Below are 17,280 nucleotides of genomic sequence, written 5' to 3'. Positions count from 1 at the left end.
TTCATGGTTACTTGAACAAAAAGTAATTTGGATGAGACGAGATGAGACAACTAAGTACTATGTATGTCCACTTGGTAGATTCTTAGTTAGATCTGTCTGTCTGTCTGTCCCGAGGGTGGAGATTGTGCTATACTGTTTATGGGCGGGCATGCGAGATGTAAATTGAATAGTGTGTGTTGGAGATAGATGGATGGTGTGGTTTTTTCTCGGCTAAGCGTGGAAGGATGGATGGATTAGCCATGGGTCGGTTCAGTCAGGGTTCGGAAATGAATGGGGAATGAAGGGATCCGGTGGTGGTGTTCCTTTGGGTGGTAAGGCGAACGGTGGATGGGAAAGCACATGGTTGATGGGTTCGATGGGTTCTAGAATTTGGAGGAGTGTGGTTCTGTTGCGAGTTCATTTGGCTGTTATGCTGGAGTGGGAGGGATAACTGGTTAGATGCTTGGTTAGGTGGTCTGCTCGTTCTGTGCTGTCTTGTCGCTTTACTCTCGCGTAGTTGTTGGAATCCTTGTTGGTAGTTATTGTAGGGATTGCTGTCTCAATTACCTTACGCTTACTTCCTACTTGAAGCCTCATCAGGGCTGTAGAGCACCTGACTTCATCCATTCCTTCTACTGGGATGCTGTCTAGCCGTCGGCCCATATTGTATGTAAGCCCTGGAGTGGCGGAAGCAGGGCACTCGCTTCCTTTGTGGCAAACATTTGGATTCCTTCGACTTGGAATCCTCCTCTTGTAGTCTGATTGGGTGATTGTGGCAGTGATGGGGTCAATGGATTGTTGGTTGGGTTTGTACAATGTGCTTTGTAGTAGGTGTTCGCAGGGCATTGGTTGCCACAATGAACTGGATTATAACATACTACCACCTGCGTAGTACTATAGATCGTGCTTTTCATCTTGAACTGATGCAGTTTCTAGGTATACACTTTTGTCGTAGTAGTGGTAGCACTCATTACACTCCCAGTTTATATATATTTATATCATTCTTACTAGTAGTAGTATGATATTATGTGTTGAGCAATCACTTCTCGAGGATATATATATCTAACATTGCAACAACAGCAATCACTGAGATGAACTGTCTTTGAGAATGCTATCACAGTATACTACTACTCTCATTAGAACATATACCTCCCAGTCTTGTTGCAGATAGGTACTAACCATAGTACTAACCCAGCCCTCAACTACATAACTACTACTACTATCACCACATCCCACTTACTAACACAACACAATACTAAACCACCAACCCCCCAACAAGGAAACTCCATTCGAGCACCTAAGCACATACATACATACACTTTCTACGAAGTACTAGTAGTTACATGCATGCAGAATCCACCTTACCATGCAATCATCGAACCAGAAGTAGGCTTCTCCTCTGCATCCCACTCCACGGACTACATTAGTCCAGAGGTATTAAGTAATGACATCTGAACACATGTCAATCAAACTTAATTCTTGCTGAAAGGGGGGATATTATTGGATATCGTGCTGATATATATTTCTCCGCGGTGGGTGATGATCTTGTGTGAATTCAGTCTGCTAAGTACAGCTGAGTGATTTAATTATCTAAATTTTGTGATGAACATACATAGTAGGGGGAACATATGGATAGTAATTAGTATATGTCTACGGATAAAGAGGTATTAGTTATGTAGTAGGACGTGGGATGAGTCCTGACTTGACTAAATAATCAGACTACTTAAGTTACTCCCTTATGAACAATAACATGTTGGTCTACGTAGAATGCAGATAAGAGTCAGGAACATATTACTCTCCATGATAGTATCGCCATGTGTCGGTATACTCTACTCCGCGATATATTTCCCACTCACTCCCTAACTAGTACTATCATAATACTCGAACCAACTAACACATTGGAATTGAATCCCTCCCTCCTTCCTAGACTTCCAGAAAACTCTATTCAAAAATTCCTCGCCATCCATTATCCCTGCTAGTTCTATCAAGTATTTACGGAGTAAAATAAGTTAACTAGTTATAACCACTCACACTCATCTCCAAAATTACTAGTATCAGAAAAACAGTAACCGTATTTCATGTAACAAATCTACAGATCTGCTGCGTGGCAGGCGGGGCCGCCCATACCTAGAGAAGCCTAGTGCGGACCCAGAACATCTCCAGAACAAGTCCGATGCCCGAGATTATAGGCCACTAACGGCAACTTAGTGTCGGGATTATGTGGAGCGAATCAATCATCCTTCCTGTCGGCTGTCTTTGGCTGGGTGTATGGTATTGTTTGTTTTGGTCCGTGTGTATTATTCAGATTTTTGGTTTTTCTTTTTTGGTATATAATCTGGGTATTTATGTAGTTGGCATATAGTTGTTTTGATATTTAATTGTATAGATATATGGATGCATTTTGCAGTTCAGGTAGCTGGAATAGGAAGAAGAATTTATCTGCCTGGAATTAAGGGCAGCTCGGAATGTCACCGAAGCGGTTCCGGGATTCTAAACTAGTGCAGCATGAGGGAAGGATGATGCTTGAGGGCAGCATTTCGGTCAGCACTAGGCGTCCATGACTCTCTGTATGGTGTAGATCGTTATTCCTGGCTGTAGGGTGTCTGGCATCTGGCGCTTCGATGTATCTGCGGATTAACTATAGTCAACAGCTACATCAGCAGCAGCAGCAGCAGCAGCAGCAGCAGCAGCACAGCTCGCCTCAAAAATGGCGTCTGATGTGTGTCTGACTGATCATCGAGACTGATCCGCCATGATATCATGCATCTACACATCACAAGACTAATTCATGTCAGATGACAAGATCCATCCGCCCGCTGCCACTCACTGGCAGACAGATCACTCACCTGCAGGCGCCTCAAATCTTGGAGTTCGAATTCATCTGCAGAATGCACCCACAAGGAGTGGCTGATTTACGCGAGCGCCGTAGCGATCACATTCACACAATAGAAGTAGTGGTCTGCCTGAAGTGACTCATATTTAGTCAGAGCAGCATGGAAGATGTGACTTGACACGCAGACCGGTTTCAGCCTCTCCTTCTCACCGCTCGTTTTTCTGGGGCCGGCACTTGCAGAATGGATGGTTGGATGAATGTTTAGCATCCGGGCGATCTCCCAACTCCGCTGCAGCGGACGAAGGTTGAGACATGAGACACGCTGCAGCTGGATATACTGCCTCTGATTTGATAGATGAAGCCTGCGCGCATATCCCGTATCGACTTCCTCCGCAGATACTTGCCTTCCTTGTAGTCCAGGCCGCAGGTACATCCTCGATCCCGGAGTAACTACGGCGGCTATACTCGGTATACTATACTGGCGCTTTCTGCACGAAATCACGCTCTGTCCTTGATCGACCGGGTTTCCTGCATTGGCTCAGGGTCCGTGTGGCCTGAAAAGATAGCAATGGGTGTGGCTGTGAGGTCGGAGGTATTAGGACGGATACCTGGGTGAGCCCAACACGGCAACCACCCCCACAGAGTAACGGTGCCATCGCCGTACAACACCGAGCCAATATCCTCGGCGATTCATACTATGTCCTGGGGCTGAGGGGGCAGGGGGCTGGGCTGCTTGCTTACGCGCGTCTCTGCTCGTGGGCAGACCGTGCCATAGTGTCGGAGCAGTATACCAAGAGGGATAGCAATCAATCGGGGGCCCGACTACTGAAGCTCGGCTCCGCCGTTTTCCCACTCCTTTCCCCTCGTGCTAAATCCTTCGCTTATCGGATCGATGGGCTTGGGGGCCGTTGGACTTGGATAACCTTGTCTTGATGGCGTAGGAGGTGTCCATGTAATGGGGGGTCATTTCCGCCAGTGTGGCAACTAGAAACACACTTGGTAGACTAGGACAGCGCCCAGAGCGGCGTAAACTACCCCAAAGAGGAAGTCTTTCACAGAATAGCACATCCTAGACGGACCCGAGAAACCGGAATCGAGGTCACCAGGGCCTTGACTAGCATTCCCAGCTAAGAGGATCTAGGTGGCGCCATGGCTAGCATCGGCGGCACGATAGAATCCAGTCAAGTGTCGGACGGTGGAAAAACCCCCCTGGCCAGAAGGATTGCAAAGATGGAGCATGGTTGACCTTAGGGCTTCCACATCGTAGCCGATCAGCATGCCACAGAACCGATCATCCGTCGACAGGGAAAAGGTGATAAGCTGGCAGGATAGCAGACAGGGATATGGCAGCCGATGGCGATGCCTGAGAGGCGGGTTTGGCCACGTTGGGCGGCGGCGGGGAAACGAACAATAATGGGCTAAATGTGGTGGCGGGTTGCTGGCGAGCATCCTACCGTGCCCTCATGATTTACCATACAGAGAGACTAGCGCTGGCGTGATCCTACGGGAGTACACGGTGTCCAGCGAGTGGAGGGTCGCTTGAAGCAAGTCGAGATGTCAATGGAGGAGAAAAGCTGGAGCCCCTCAGGGGAGGAAATCCCGCCTCCACTTGGGGATCCGAATGGACCCCATCCAATGTCGGCGACTCCGTGGATGACGGAGACGGTGTAGTAAAGTTCATTGTTTCAAAGCAGTCTTTGTTGCAATGCTTTGTTTCCAGTTTTTCCACGCAGCAAACGCACGCGATGATGTGATGATGCTGGAGATCGCTCAACGGCGCGTTGCTCGTCGAATATTGCACCAATCAGTGCGGTATCCCCGCACTCCCGATCGAGGCCATGGCAGTGTCGATCATATTGGGAAGTTCGAGAAGAATGATTGGAGAGGATTCACGGGAGTCAACTAGGTATACCCAGCACCAAGTTAAGTCCTGCGTAGACTGCAGGGGGAGGAAAAGAAGCTGCCTTTGGTCGTGGCAAACCGGGCCGCATCGAGGCGCGGGTTGGAATGGACGCAACTGCAATCCCTTTCGTACTATTCATCTATCCCACGATCCACTGGAGTTGGAGAGCAATCCTCCATCTTTCTCCTCTCCACCAGTAGGTGGCCTTCCTGCAGACCCTCAAACTTTGAAGGGAGCGTCAGCCAGGCTGCTTGCTAGCCAGCCAGCCAGCATCAGCACTCAGCAGCTTGACGCCCAACATGGACGATAATCCTGAACCCTGTTGTTGCGCAGCCCGACCGATTGGCACGTAAAACCCCCGACCGCCAGCCAGCCAGATGATCCGCAACGGAAATGCCCGACCGTCGCAAAGAACAGCCCCAGGAGAAAAAAGAAGGGCTCGGATCACCAATCAGTCCGGTTGATCAGCATCCCATCTCGCGTTGGCGATTTCCCACCTGCAGCAGATGTCGCTGACTGGCTGGCTCGGCTGCGGGATGGAGCTTTAGTGTCTGTGTGTTCTGGAGTCTTTTCTGTCCTGATCATCCCGAGCATCCACTAAGACCTTTAAGAGTAACAGCCTGTTAGATGACAGTCCTGGGTCTGACAGTAGAGTTAGGAGGATGGGGTCGAGTAATGGCAGGACCTACTATATTGCATCTGCTATGGAGTCAATATTCAGCCCTTCAGTTGGTTGGCTGATTGCTTGCTTGATGATGATGATCAATCAATTTACCTTTACTCCCATTCATGATTCATTTCCAACCTGCAGGGCCAGTCATCCATCATCCCGGCCCAATTTCCAACCCCATTTCTCTTATTCCTTCTCTCTCACCAGTCGAAAAAACCACGCAGGACCCATCCAAACCTGCGTGGGATGCGGGAGATCACGATGATCTCCCTCTTTGCCATGCAGCCTGTTGCTCACCGAGAATCCTGCTGTTCTTGTTTTCCCATGCGGCCGGCATTTCAAATGCCAAATTGCCGGAAGTGTGTAACTGTAATTGTAGAGGATTCTATCCATGTCTGGTAGTGGTGGGTGAAATTGTAGTTTAGTTGGTGAAGCGAAGCGAAGGTGGAAGTGACGAGTCCAGGTACGGAGTATCTATTACCAGCTGATTCCCTCCCACTGCCATACTATCCATGTCCATATGACAATACCTACACATACATACATACGCAGATACCTACATGCCGAATATGCAGTTTAGACAATCTCATCACATCATTCCAAGAATAACATCGCCTCTTATACATATATTTACCTTGGCTTGCATCTTAACACTGGACCCCAAACATGGGGCGGACTCGGAGAGTGAGTGTCTACATACTTGTGACCACTGCACCTGGGGGAAAGAAAAAACAAAAAATAGAACAAAAGAAAAGCAAGTGTGAAGCATTCCCATCCTTCTATTACTCATCAAATAAGTCCAGAACGAAGTCAATCCCGGTCGGATTCGGGTTCGTTCAATACAGCTAGTCAGTCTGGATGGCAATGCTTCTTACATCCCAGCTAGTAGTATGTAGGCGCATACTTTTGTTCCCCCCTCTACAATCATTAGTATTTTAGTTTTTTTTATGATGGTAGATGATTTATTCTTTTCACATTCCAATTCAGTCCACTCCATCCCCTCTCCTGTATGTTCCTTGGTCTGTATTTTTGCATCACTGTGTATGGTTGTATGGAGGTAAATTAAGTAATAATGTGGTAAAAGTCAAGCACAGACTCTCTCGCTTCGTCCAAGTTTCTAACCGCCGAAGTATCTCTCGTCTTAGTCTCGAAGTTTCATTTGCATGACATGATCCTACTGCACTATCCTTTCGCCCCCCTAGAAGTACGTAGGCAGATAGTTCTCTCTAGCATTGACCTCTGCGGCTCGGGGCGTGATTCTAGTCGAGGGTGACTACGGACCGGTGGCGTGGTGTGTCTGGGAGGATTGGCATCCTGGTTCATGTATCCATGTGTCGATGTCTGTGCCTACCGCGATATTTCTGTCTTCCCTGGTCTGGAAGCCATGCGCGGTACCGGAGAAGGTATGAGATATACTAGGCTGTATGGTAAATAACTTTATTTGAGATTGTCGGGTGCGTTAGGATGCATCTAATGCAGACTACGACTGCTCGGACAGATGGAGGGTGGGATGGTATCAGAGGATGGATTGAGTAACCCCTGTAAGGGGGTCACGGATGGGTTGCGTGGTGTGCTTGCAGTGTCGAGGGCACTACTAACGGCATGTCAATGATAGGGGTAGGCCTGAAGCTTAGGCAGTCTGGTGCTATGCATGTGAGAACCGCTTCATTGTTCTGTTAAGATCGCAATTTTTGTATGTTGTTGCAGCGTCATGTATCCCTATAGACTGGGACATAGCTCATCGAGCCATGTAGGAACTGTCCAAATGTCATTCATGCAACGTATCCAGTCCTTCTATATATGTGTACTATATACTGTCCAATATATATCGCCTGTAGAAGTCATCAATCGTCAGTTCATCTGGCTCACTGCCAGGCTCTAGGCGTCAAGGTTCAATTTCTCTAGGATCCTGTCGAGCTTCTCCATCAGGATCTGATAGTTAATCGCATCTTGGTCGAACTCGTCGACTGCGACCTCACCATCCAGTGTACGGATGAGTGGCTGCTCCTGTGCCTTCAGAGCGGCCTGTTCTGGCGGAACAGTCACGCTCGTTCTATCTCCAGAACTTTCCTGTGAAAGTTGGATTGTCTCCACACCCTCTGTGACTTTTTCAACGTCTCCGTTGACCTCATCACCATTAGCCACCGGCTGCGTGGGCTCCATCATTTCATCAATACCGGCGTCATCGAATCTCAATCTGAATCGCTCACCCAGGTAGAAGCGGATATCATCCAACAATTCGATGGAGTCCGTTTCCTGTCGGGACTGGATGCGGGACGCCGACTCTTGGATGAGTTCTGCAAACTCAGGCGAGTCAATGTGAGCTTCCAACCGGTACGCGAGGTATCGTGCAGCAAACTCTTCGAGTCGCTGAACACGGGTCAACCACGCAGCCTTAATGATGGCATAAATATCTAGATCATCCTCTTCCTTGGTCCCGCGTGTCCTGGCAGCTTCCGCCTGTGACATATTGCCACTACCCAGTGTACTAATGACAATGGCTGCCTTTGTTTTGAGCTTTTCAATGAACAGCATGTCCGATGCGAAGAGAACATCGACCGCAATATCGAGAGGGAAGTCAGCCCGCTCCGTATAAAGGAAGGTCAGTACAATCTCCAGGACATCCGGGGAGCAGTCCACGCTGATGACATTGAGGTGATCCTTCATGTGGGCTTCCCGGAATGAGGAGGCGAACATGGTCTGAAAGAACTCCGATCGCAGAAGCATTGCCCGATGACAAGGGAACAGAGTAGACATCGGTTCGCGTCTGCCAGATCCATTGGAGCGGCCGCGTTCGGCCTCAGTCGGCTCAGATGCCTCCACAATATCCTCGTCGTCCTCAGGGAGTTCATCTGCTCGGAGAAGAACATCGGCATAAATGGCATTGTCCCTGTCCCACTTGATATCGTCTGCCTTTGCTGTCTCTACCGTCACTTTATGCTTGAGCACATTCGCCCGGAACCACTCCTCTAGTTGGTCTCGTCCTTTGGCAACTTCCATGGTACGTCTCTGCCTGGCAAGTCTCCTATCTCCACTGTCGAGTATACTATCCACAAGGGTATTGATCTCTAGATGCTTGGCTATCTTGTCGATGCCCGCGAAAACTTCCGATTCCGTAAAACCGGTGCCGGGGCCGCTTCTCAAGTCGCGAGGGGCTTCTCCAAAATAGAGATATTTGATTGCTGTTCCAAAAGCCTCTGGTGGAATCGTATTTGGAAGTCTCCATGTTGACGTATCAGGGGCAGACTCCAACTTTCGATGAAAGTACGGCGACCGTGCAGCCAAAATAAACTTGTGAAGGTGTAGGGATTCATCAGCTGCCGTGACAACAATGTCTGACGTTATCGGAGTTTCACGAGTAAGGAGAGAGGTGATATGCGCGGCCAGAGGCTGAAGTGGATCCGTCGATTTCGAATAGTCATACTCCAATAACAGGTTCCGTATACGGTCGTTCAATGCATTATATAGACATCTATAGATAGTCAATTGTGAGCAATCGATATCTATGGAGTGGAAGCATTTGGATAGTAGCGTACCTCTCGCCTTGAAATGTGTCACGCTCGCATAGAGCACCGGACTCGAGGAGCAGCTGCACAACTTCGTAATGGCCGCAGAGACTCGCCTATTGCACGGTTCAGTCAGCAAGGCGGACTATTCCCATAGTTCCCACAGCGAGTCCACTTACCAGAATCAAGGGGGTGTAGTCATAGGGATCACGGGCGTTAATATTGACTCCCTCTGTGATCTTCTCTTGACAAACTTTGAGGTCCCCCTTACGACAAGCATTGCATAGCTCGCGAAACGGCTCACTAAGGTCCAGAGGATTGTCGTCTTTGATTGCCCCCTCCTTAATTAGTTTCTTCTCATTGTGCAAGCTGACCTCGAGCTGGTCCTTCCGGAGGACCTTCGGTTCTTCCGTCATCATGGCGATGCCGTCACAGTGTCCTGGAGGCGAACGTTGACAGATGCCGAAAGTCCGAAAGGCGGGACTCGAACGGCTGCCGATGCCATCATCTTATCGATAAGCCGAGATCACGTGGCGCCGCGGTTGCCACGCCCGAAAGGAGAAGGCTCCCTTGGAAGGATATGGTAGACAAACATCCATCGAATAATCACTTTCCTTGCAGATATATCATCGCTAAATCTTGTGGTGAGCATCTTGGTCAACAATATATCCACCAGAATTTTCCGATATTCCATGCAGATGAGGCCAGTGCATCCCTGTGAAGTGATGGCACCAGTGATCCACAGTGCTTACCGCCTACTGTCCGACCGCCTGCTGCATGCAGGAAAGGGCTTTGGCAGGATGCGTTGCTTAGCAACAGCCCTGCACCCAAACATCCAGCGTTTCTACCTTCTTGCATGTCTACTTCTTGAATCTACAACTCAACTACATGTGCCACTCCCACCACGTCGTCTACTAACCCAACAGGTCCCAGTCACACACCCTCGGTCCATAAATGCAATAGGACACCCCTCATCTCTCTCCTTTCACATCTCCTTCCGACTTTACCTCCATCCTCTACCTCCTTATCAGCGGCCGGATTCACCCAATAGCCACAATGGCAATTGCATTGGCGGAGGCTGATAAGTATGAGGTGCTAGAGAAGATTGGTACATTGCCTCTCGCTGGACTACTCCATTGTACCAATATACACTGGGCTAACAAGCTTGTGTTTAGGTTGCGGTTCCTTCGGGATCATTCGCAAAGTTCGGCGGAAGACAGATGGCTTTGTAAGTCTGCAAATCCCCGTTAAAATATGGCATCTTGCTTATGCACGTAATGATACAGATTCTATGCCGAAAGGAAATCAACTACATCAAGATGTCCCAGAAAGAGCGAGAGCAGCTCACGGCCGAGTTCAACATCCTAAGCTCTCTCAGACACCCAAACATCGTCGCCTACTACCATCGCGAACACCTCAAGGCGTCCCAGGACTTGTATCTCTACATGGAGTACTGCGGCGGTGGCGATCTGAGCATGGTCATCAAAAACCTCAAGAAGACGAACAAGTACGCGGAAGAGGAATTTGTGTGGCGCATCCTGTCGCAGTTGGTGACGGCTCTGTACCGTTGTCATTATGGTTCTGACCCCGTTGACGTCGGGTCAAACATACTGGGTCCTGCGCCCAAGCCATCGGGTCTCAAAGGAAAGCAAGCCCAGATGACTATCCTTCATCGTGACCTTAAGCCGGAGAACATCTTCCTCGGAAGCGACAACACGGTCAAACTGGGTGACTTTGGCCTGTCCAAACTGATGAACTCGCACGATTTCGCCTCTACTTATGTCGGAACACCATTCTACATGTCCCCCGAAATATGCGCGGCCGAGAAGTACACCTTGCGCTCCGATATCTGGGCGGTCGGCTGCATCATGTACGAGCTCTGTCAGCGGGAACCGCCTTTCAATGCCAGAACCCATATCCAACTTGTGCAGCGAATTCGTGAAGGGAAATTTGCTCCTCTACCCGACTTCTACTCGCCTGAGCTGAAGAACGTTATCGCAAACTGTCTGCGAGTTAACCCGGACCACCGTCCCGATACTGCTGCCCTCATCAATTTGCCGATCATCCGCTTGATGCGCAAAGAGAAGGAAATTACCGACTTGTCCAGGACACTCCGCAAGCGTGAAGAGAGCGCCTTGCAAAAGGTTCGGGACATTGAGCAGGCCTACGCAAAACTCGAGAAAGAAAAGCAACAAATGAAAGTTGAGCTTGAGAATACGGTGCGCCGCGAGTGGGAAGTGAAAGCCAGACTTGAAATCGATCGTCAAGTGCAGAACGAGATAGAAAAGCTCCGCAAGAGATTTGAGTGCGAAGTTCAGGAGCGAGTTGCAATTGAGGTAGAGAAGCAAAAGCGAAATATGGTTGTTCGCGAGGATTCTAGCGACGACTCCCGGCTCTCCATGAGCAACAATGACACTGAACAGCCTTCTGGTACTGATATCAGCAATCTATCACTGGAATCGCCTGCTGCGAGCAAGGCACAACGGAAGGAAACTCGCACCCCCTTCAACCGCTCAAAAACCGTGGTCGAATCGCCTATGGATGTTCAGATGGCAGAGCCTTCTCCTATCTCCATTGCATCACTCTCTTTGTCCCCGCGTCGGACCTCTGGGACCCATTCCGGCAAGAACATCTTCGCGGAGGCGGAGAAAAACCGCACGAAGTGGGAACCCACCCTGGCTTACTCTGATGACGAAGATGACATCCCCGATCTACCTTCTCCAACACGCCCCAAGGTCAAGCCTGATCCCTTCAAGGCTCCGCCCAGGCCCCTTCTCCGTCAGAACACCGCTGCTTTTATGCAGAAGCTGAGTACCCAGCCTCCCATCTTTCCCACCAATGGGTCAAGACTGCCTCAGATGTCATCTGGTGGATCTGGCGACAACCAGCAGAGGGAAGCCAAATCACGATCGCCTCACCGACGTTTGTCCAAGATCCCGTCATCAGCAAATCTGGCTGCCGACGCTGGCTCACCCACGCGCAAGACAGGCATCAAGCAATTAGCCTCAAAGGCGAACGGAGGCGGGGAGGAGATGTACAAAGCCGTCATGCAACGCAACATGGGCGGTCGAACCTTGGTTGAATTGGCACAGGCGCGTGCTGGCGGCCGTCCCATCGACGAAATCAAGCGGTGTGCGAGTGATCCCCGCACCGGGCTGAAGCCGACAGAGCGCGATTCTCCAGCTGTTTGGGATCCCGAGAGGGACGAGATGCCCAGTCCCTTCTTGGCCCGAGGCAGAAAAGTTATCCGCAATCTGAGGTGATTCCAATCGCGCTTTTCACCCGGGCGACATTCAGATATTGCCACCATTTCTCATACACATAGTAACTGCGTGCTTCTTGCTGGTTGATCCACGAGAGTAGCTGCAGTAGACTTTTGGGTATCTCCCTTGAGGACTTCTCCTCACCTCACCATATCTACTATTAATAGTCGAAACATATTCCGGAGTTACGGCTGGTGGATTATCTCCAAGACCAACGTTGGCCATGCCAGTCATGGGACGTGGATGCATTTTGTTGCGCCGCATCATCGTTAATCCTATCTCACCAAGATCTTCACTTTCCTTTGTTCTCTAATGCCGTGATGCCCCTGTTGTTTGATCTTCACTTCACTTCTCGACTTGTACAGATATTACATTTGACATCCCCCGTTTGGATTGCTATTGAAAGACACCTTGGTGATTCGACGCGATTCTGATTCAGCTTTTGATGATTCGAGCCTTTTTACCACGGCCTTTTCCCTAGATATCCTCTGCCACACTCTTTTGAACCTCACATTTCCTTTCCCCCATTCTAATGGTGTTTCACGGTTGGTGTTTATTTGGTGAATCATGGGCTACATATGGTATGGGAAGGGCTCCTGTGTACATACCAATTGGGTTTTCTCTCATAAGTTCTGCAATGGCAGACTTTGCTTTGAATTTTGTCATCTCACTCCAATATTTCACATTGGTGCATATGTCCGAAGTTAACTCGTGACCAAAAATAGCTTGTTTGGAAATTCAACTGTCGATGGACGGGTGATTCTAAAATATGATGTTTTAATTTTTCGTATCGCATCGAATTATAGTTACATTGATTTGAGATCCGACTAACGCCTCCTAAGATCCTAATCATGGGGTGACGGGTCACGGGTCAGGTCATGGTGGAAGAAAAAGAAGTGATTGATTATTATGCTTCCTCATCCTCCACCTCTTCGATCTGCACAGAGCGAAGCTCCTGATTGAACCGCCTCTCCTCCTCTTCGAGTCTGCGTTGAGCGTCGTCATCATCAGCTGGTGCAGCTGACGAAGCTTTCTCCTCGCCTTCTGCAGGTCCGGCATTATACCCTGCTTGCTCCAGCCGATCCATTTCCTCCGGTTCCAAGAGCTTGCCTTGTCCCCGTATAGCTTCCTGTTTGACCCTGACAGCTGCAGGAACGAACTTATTGATCGCCTCTTGTCGGAGATTCCTGATCTCCGGCTTGGCCTCGTACACAGTCTTCGCCTCAACGACGGGCGGTTTCGCCGGAAGAGCGTGCGGGCCCCGACCTCCACCTGCAGCCTCTCCTCCTGGCCCTCCTTTCCGATACTGTCGCGGGATAGGCGGAGGCGTATCCCTCGGCATGGGTATCCTTCTCACCTCCTCATCTGTCTCGTCGCTACTACTACTCCCGTCATCACCATCGTGCCTAAACCGGTTGCCGTCGCCACCATCTCGCCTGCGTTTGCCTAAGACTGCAGCATCCCCGCGCCCACGGTGCTGACCGCCTCGTCTAGATTCAAAGTTGTCGAATTTGGGTGCCTTATCGCCCAACGCTTCTCTGGCCTTCTGCACAGCGCGCAGATCACGTTCCAGGGCTTCCAGAAGCTCCTGATCGCGGGGTCGTAGCTTTTGTCCTGATTCTTCGAATGCTTTGAGGTCGTTGATTTGTCGTTGGATGCGCTCGGGGTTGCGACGCGCTAGTTTCTCGTTTCGTCGGGCTTGCGCTTCGGCTTTGCCTTTCTTCAGACTCTTTTGTTTGTCGAGTTTGCGTTGCGCCGCCGCCGGGTTTAAGCTGCGTTCTTTGTCTTTGGGCATGGTGGGTGATGAATTGGGGAGAGTGAGTTAAGGTGTGAGGTGGATGGATAGGGCGTCAATTACTCCACGGGGATGGGTATTGTTCCGGCTGTCTGTTTAGGCACTATGTGGGTACTAGATGATTTGATATCTTAATGTCAGTCAGTCAGATCCAATCCCACATTTCACTGTAGTTCTTTGTAATCTGGATCTTGAATTGTCGGGGATGAGAGGGGCAGGCTTGGGTATGACGAGCTCCGGAGGCTGTATGGCCATCAGGAAGCTCCTGCAGCAGACTAAGCTATGGGGAGAAAGAAAGGAAGGTGCTCACAGGCTAATAGCTAACCAAGCTGCATGGGAAAGCCAACCACGGGCGCAGCGGATTCGCGAAGCCGACTGTAGCTGCGGAACCTTGACCCAAGACCAATAATATCAAGGTCACGACAACCTAGGGCGCAAGGCTCAAGCCTCACGGGTTGGGCAGCGCAACGAGTCTTACTCTTTTCTTTTGCTGAATAACGAGGAGGCCCAGTAGTCGGCCTGAGGTATGGGGTGTGTGGATGACGGCGTCGTCGATGGCGGTTGAAGAAGCGCTTGGTGCGGCAATTCGGAGGAGATGGTTGGTGAGGTGCTTTTGTCAGCTGTACGGACGCAGAGCACAGATAGGGCCTGAGGGAAAATTGATTGGAGATTAAGAGTCGCCTCGGTAGAAGGATTCAAGTAGGATAATATGAAGGTGGTAACAAGTTGATTGGGTGCCTGAGAGGGAAGGGACGGTGGAGTGGGAGAAGAGCGTTTGGAGAAGGACGAAATGCCGTCAAAATTGCGGGCGGGCGAAGTTGAGAGAGTTTCCTTGCCTGTTTGGGGGTCACGCTCCCTTTCTTTTTCAACATTGCCGTTCGTCCAACAATCGGATGATCCTGGTTGACTCTCGTCTTCAAATGGATTGATCGATTGGTGTAGTACTATATCCTGAGTTGATTGTCCGTGCGATTGCAAGTCAAGGGAAATGGCTATATCGCATCAGCCAATCTTTCCCGTGTCGGTCAGGATATTGTTCGGTATAGAAGGTCACCCCGACTGCTGCTACTACACCAACACAAGTACCTCCTCTCCAAGATTCAGGTACCCAAGGATCAATGAGGAGAACAGGAACGTCTGTAGAATGGGATACGGTGCATAAAAAGACCCCCACGGCCTGGTCTACTCACCAACTGTCCTGAATCTTATCACTTTCATCGTTGCTTCTTCCGGTTCAACCTTGTCATTTCTGTTTCCCCTCCGAACGGGTTCCCGCACCTCCATCTTCTCTATCTACACTTTCTTCTACTAGTACAAACCTCTCTCTTCCTTGCATTCGCCCGCGACTTTTTTTGCTCGCTCCTCCTTCTCTCCTCCTCTCCTCCACATTCCAGCCAACTTCCGAGGCTGACCACTGGCCCGTCCATCTTGAATCGCTCGTGCCAGGCTCCTCCTTGAAGATCAAATCAATAGCATTGTCGCCCGTCAGTGTAACCCCCGACCGACTCACGGGGGCCACTTTCTTCGTTCCTTTTTCTCTGTCACCAACGATCCAATTATCGAGCCTCGTCCCCTCTCTGGCTTCCCTCCTTTGACTTCCAATGATACCTTAATTATTTCTCTCAACGGGATTATCATCCACTTCGGGGAACTGACAAGACTCCGCCCATTGACCGGGTTTTGATCTGTTTCCTCTTTCCCTTCTTCCCTCCCCCCCTCCATCTCATCCCACGGGTCGTGTCTATCCTTGCCTGTTTTCACCTACGACATTTCTCTCTTCCCTCCTTTTCTCCCGGCTCTTCTTATACTTCCCCTCTCAGACGCTCGTTCACGAGATCTCCCTCACCTGCGCATTTCGGTTCTCATCATGAACTTCGGTTCGTTCAATCTCCCCACCACGAGATCGACCGGCGCTTCCTAGACTGTTGTCGCGGTAGGAGCATGTCTCTGCCGGGACCAAATGTCCGTATCAGCCTCGATTCCCGACACTTCGCTTGGCCTCACCTCCTCCGAGATTCAGATTCTGAGGCAACAACAACAAATAGCGCTGCAGGGCGGCCACGGTGCCAATGGTGTTTCCAGGGGCCGAGGGACCGGACGCACCAGCAACTCCAGTTCGCGCGCCGCCAGTGCCGCCAGCAGCCACGGTCGTTTAATTCTGGATCCCATGAGCCTACGGGCGCTATCGCAGCAGTTGGATGGTTTGCAACAACAGATTCGCAATCGCCTTGATGATGTAGGTGCTACGCTTTCTTCATCATTCTCTATATACTGGTGGAGGTCCACTCCTCTGCTGTTCCGTTGTCTTCCCTTTGATATTGTCTGCTACAGTGACCCTGGCTAGCCTTGCTTCCCTTCGATACCCCTCCTGATGATGGCCCCAATATTCCGACACTAACACATAGTAGCTGGAAGAGCAAATGCAGATATCTATCCAAAGCACTTACGATCGCGCCGGCAACGTCATTCGCAACGCTGATGCTGAGATTGCCCGTACCCGTTCCATTTTAGCCTCAATTGACGACTTGGAGAATGAGCTTGCGAAGATCGGGCATATTAGAGAAATCGTGAAAGCGTATCGTGGACGTATAGAAGGTCTCGATCAACGCCTGGATCAAGCCGCCCGCCGGAGACACTGAGATGCCAACCCTCGCGATATGTTCCTGTCCACACTCCAACACATCTTATACTCCTGAACTTCAACCCTCAAACCTTTCTTTCTACTCGGACTACCCTAGCGCCATTACATAGTCACTCTGCCCCGGAGGCTTCCCTATATTCGAACTTCCTCTATCGGTTGACGACCCCACGGTTGCTTATACGCCCCGTAACTCGTCTACCCTTCACTGCGACCTCGGAGGTCGATGACGGTCATTGCAAAAGTAAAAACTATCTACAAAACGACGGACGAGCAACACTGCTCGACCGACGACCAAATATGTGTCCATAAACCAGTTGTGTCCTCGCGGACCTTGTGTTATTATAACTATGCTGCCCAACGTTCTTCATGCTGATTCTGATTCTCATCGCAGAGGCAAGGGTTGCTTCTTGCTCTTTTACCTTCGTCTGTGTATTTGGAGAGGACTGCTGTTCAAAGACCGGGATATCGGCCTCGCGGCTATTATTGGCTTCCAAAACTACCCTAAATTGCCAGGGTAATAAGGTGTTGATAGCGTTGGTATATCTCTGCATTTATCGTCTACTTGGAGTGCGACTCCCTCTCATCTCATGATTCACGTGTTCACTCTACGAAGTTGATGACGCCGCTGTTCTTCTATCATGTTTCGATTCCCCGACGAGCATATATCCTGTCTGTTTTGTTTTGACTGAG

General features: G+C 50.0%; 4 protein-coding genes across 4 annotated transcripts; 2 read left to right on the top strand and 2 right to left on the bottom strand.

The window, feature by feature from the left end:
- Positions 1-6,997: 6,997 nt before the first annotated feature.
- BO88DRAFT_403278 (ankyrin repeat and BTB/POZ domain protein) lies at positions 6,998-9,349 on the bottom strand. The gene is made up of 3 exons (XM_025706327.1): positions 9,071-9,349; positions 8,922-9,007; positions 6,998-8,857 (listed from the first exon to the last, which is right to left on the bottom strand). The coding sequence occupies exons 1-3, from the start codon at positions 9,305-9,307 to the stop codon at positions 7,264-7,266; spliced, it is 1,917 nt and encodes a 638-aa protein (XP_025564899.1). The 5' UTR covers positions 9,308-9,349; the 3' UTR covers positions 6,998-7,263.
- A 598-nt stretch (positions 9,350-9,947) lies between these two features.
- On the top strand, positions 9,948-12,154 carry nimA (serine/threonine protein kinase nimA; the record flags this gene model as incomplete). The annotated part of the gene is made up of 3 exons (XM_025710654.1): positions 9,948-9,999; positions 10,067-10,119; positions 10,178-12,154. 3 exons carry the CDS (start codon positions 9,948-9,950, stop codon positions 12,152-12,154), a joined length of 2,082 nt encoding a protein of 693 aa, XP_025564898.1.
- Positions 12,155-13,061: 907 nt separating this feature from the next.
- Positions 13,062-13,949, bottom strand: BO88DRAFT_451786 (WW domain binding protein 11; the record flags this gene model as incomplete). The annotated part of the gene is made up of 1 exon (XM_025710653.1): positions 13,062-13,949. The coding sequence occupies one exon, from the start codon at positions 13,947-13,949 to the stop codon at positions 13,062-13,064; it is 888 nt and encodes a 295-aa protein (XP_025564897.1).
- A 1,841-nt stretch (positions 13,950-15,790) lies between these two features.
- BO88DRAFT_244031 (uncharacterized protein) lies at positions 15,791-16,772 on the top strand. Its single transcript, XM_025702157.1, has 2 exons — positions 15,791-16,185; positions 16,358-16,772. The coding sequence occupies exons 1-2, from the start codon at positions 15,910-15,912 to the stop codon at positions 16,586-16,588; spliced, it is 507 nt and encodes a 168-aa protein (XP_025564896.1). The 5' UTR covers positions 15,791-15,909; the 3' UTR covers positions 16,589-16,772.
- The last annotated feature ends 508 nt before the right edge of the window (positions 16,773-17,280 follow it).

This window comes from Aspergillus vadensis (assembly GCF_003184925.1).
Source record: "Aspergillus vadensis CBS 113365 unplaced genomic scaffold BO88scaffold_6, whole genome shotgun sequence".
Taxonomy (NCBI): domain Eukaryota; kingdom Fungi; phylum Ascomycota; class Eurotiomycetes; order Eurotiales; family Aspergillaceae; genus Aspergillus; species Aspergillus vadensis.
Note: the sequence above shows the minus strand (reverse complement) of the source record. Positions and strands in the feature narration are given on the sequence as shown.

Excerpts from the sequence above, each read along its gene's own strand:
- BO88DRAFT_403278 (XM_025706327.1), bottom strand. The coding sequence starts at position 9,307 with ATGACGGAAGAACCGAAGGTCCTCCGGAAGGACCAGCTCGAGGTCAGC. Across the intron at positions 9,008-9,070 it reads ACTACACCCCCTTGATTCTG|GCGAGTCTCTGCGGCCATTA; the intron begins GTAAGTGGACTC and ends ACCGTGCAATAG. Across the intron at positions 8,858-8,921 it reads GACACATTTCAAGGCGAGAG|ATGTCTATATAATGCATTGA; the intron begins GTACGCTACTAT and ends GACTATCTATAG.
- BO88DRAFT_244031 (XM_025702157.1), top strand. The coding sequence starts at position 15,910 with ATGTCCGTATCAGCCTCGATTCCCGACACTTCGCTTGGCCTCACCTCC. Across the intron at positions 16,186-16,357 it reads TTCGCAATCGCCTTGATGAT|CTGGAAGAGCAAATGCAGAT; the intron begins GTAGGTGCTACG and ends AACACATAGTAG.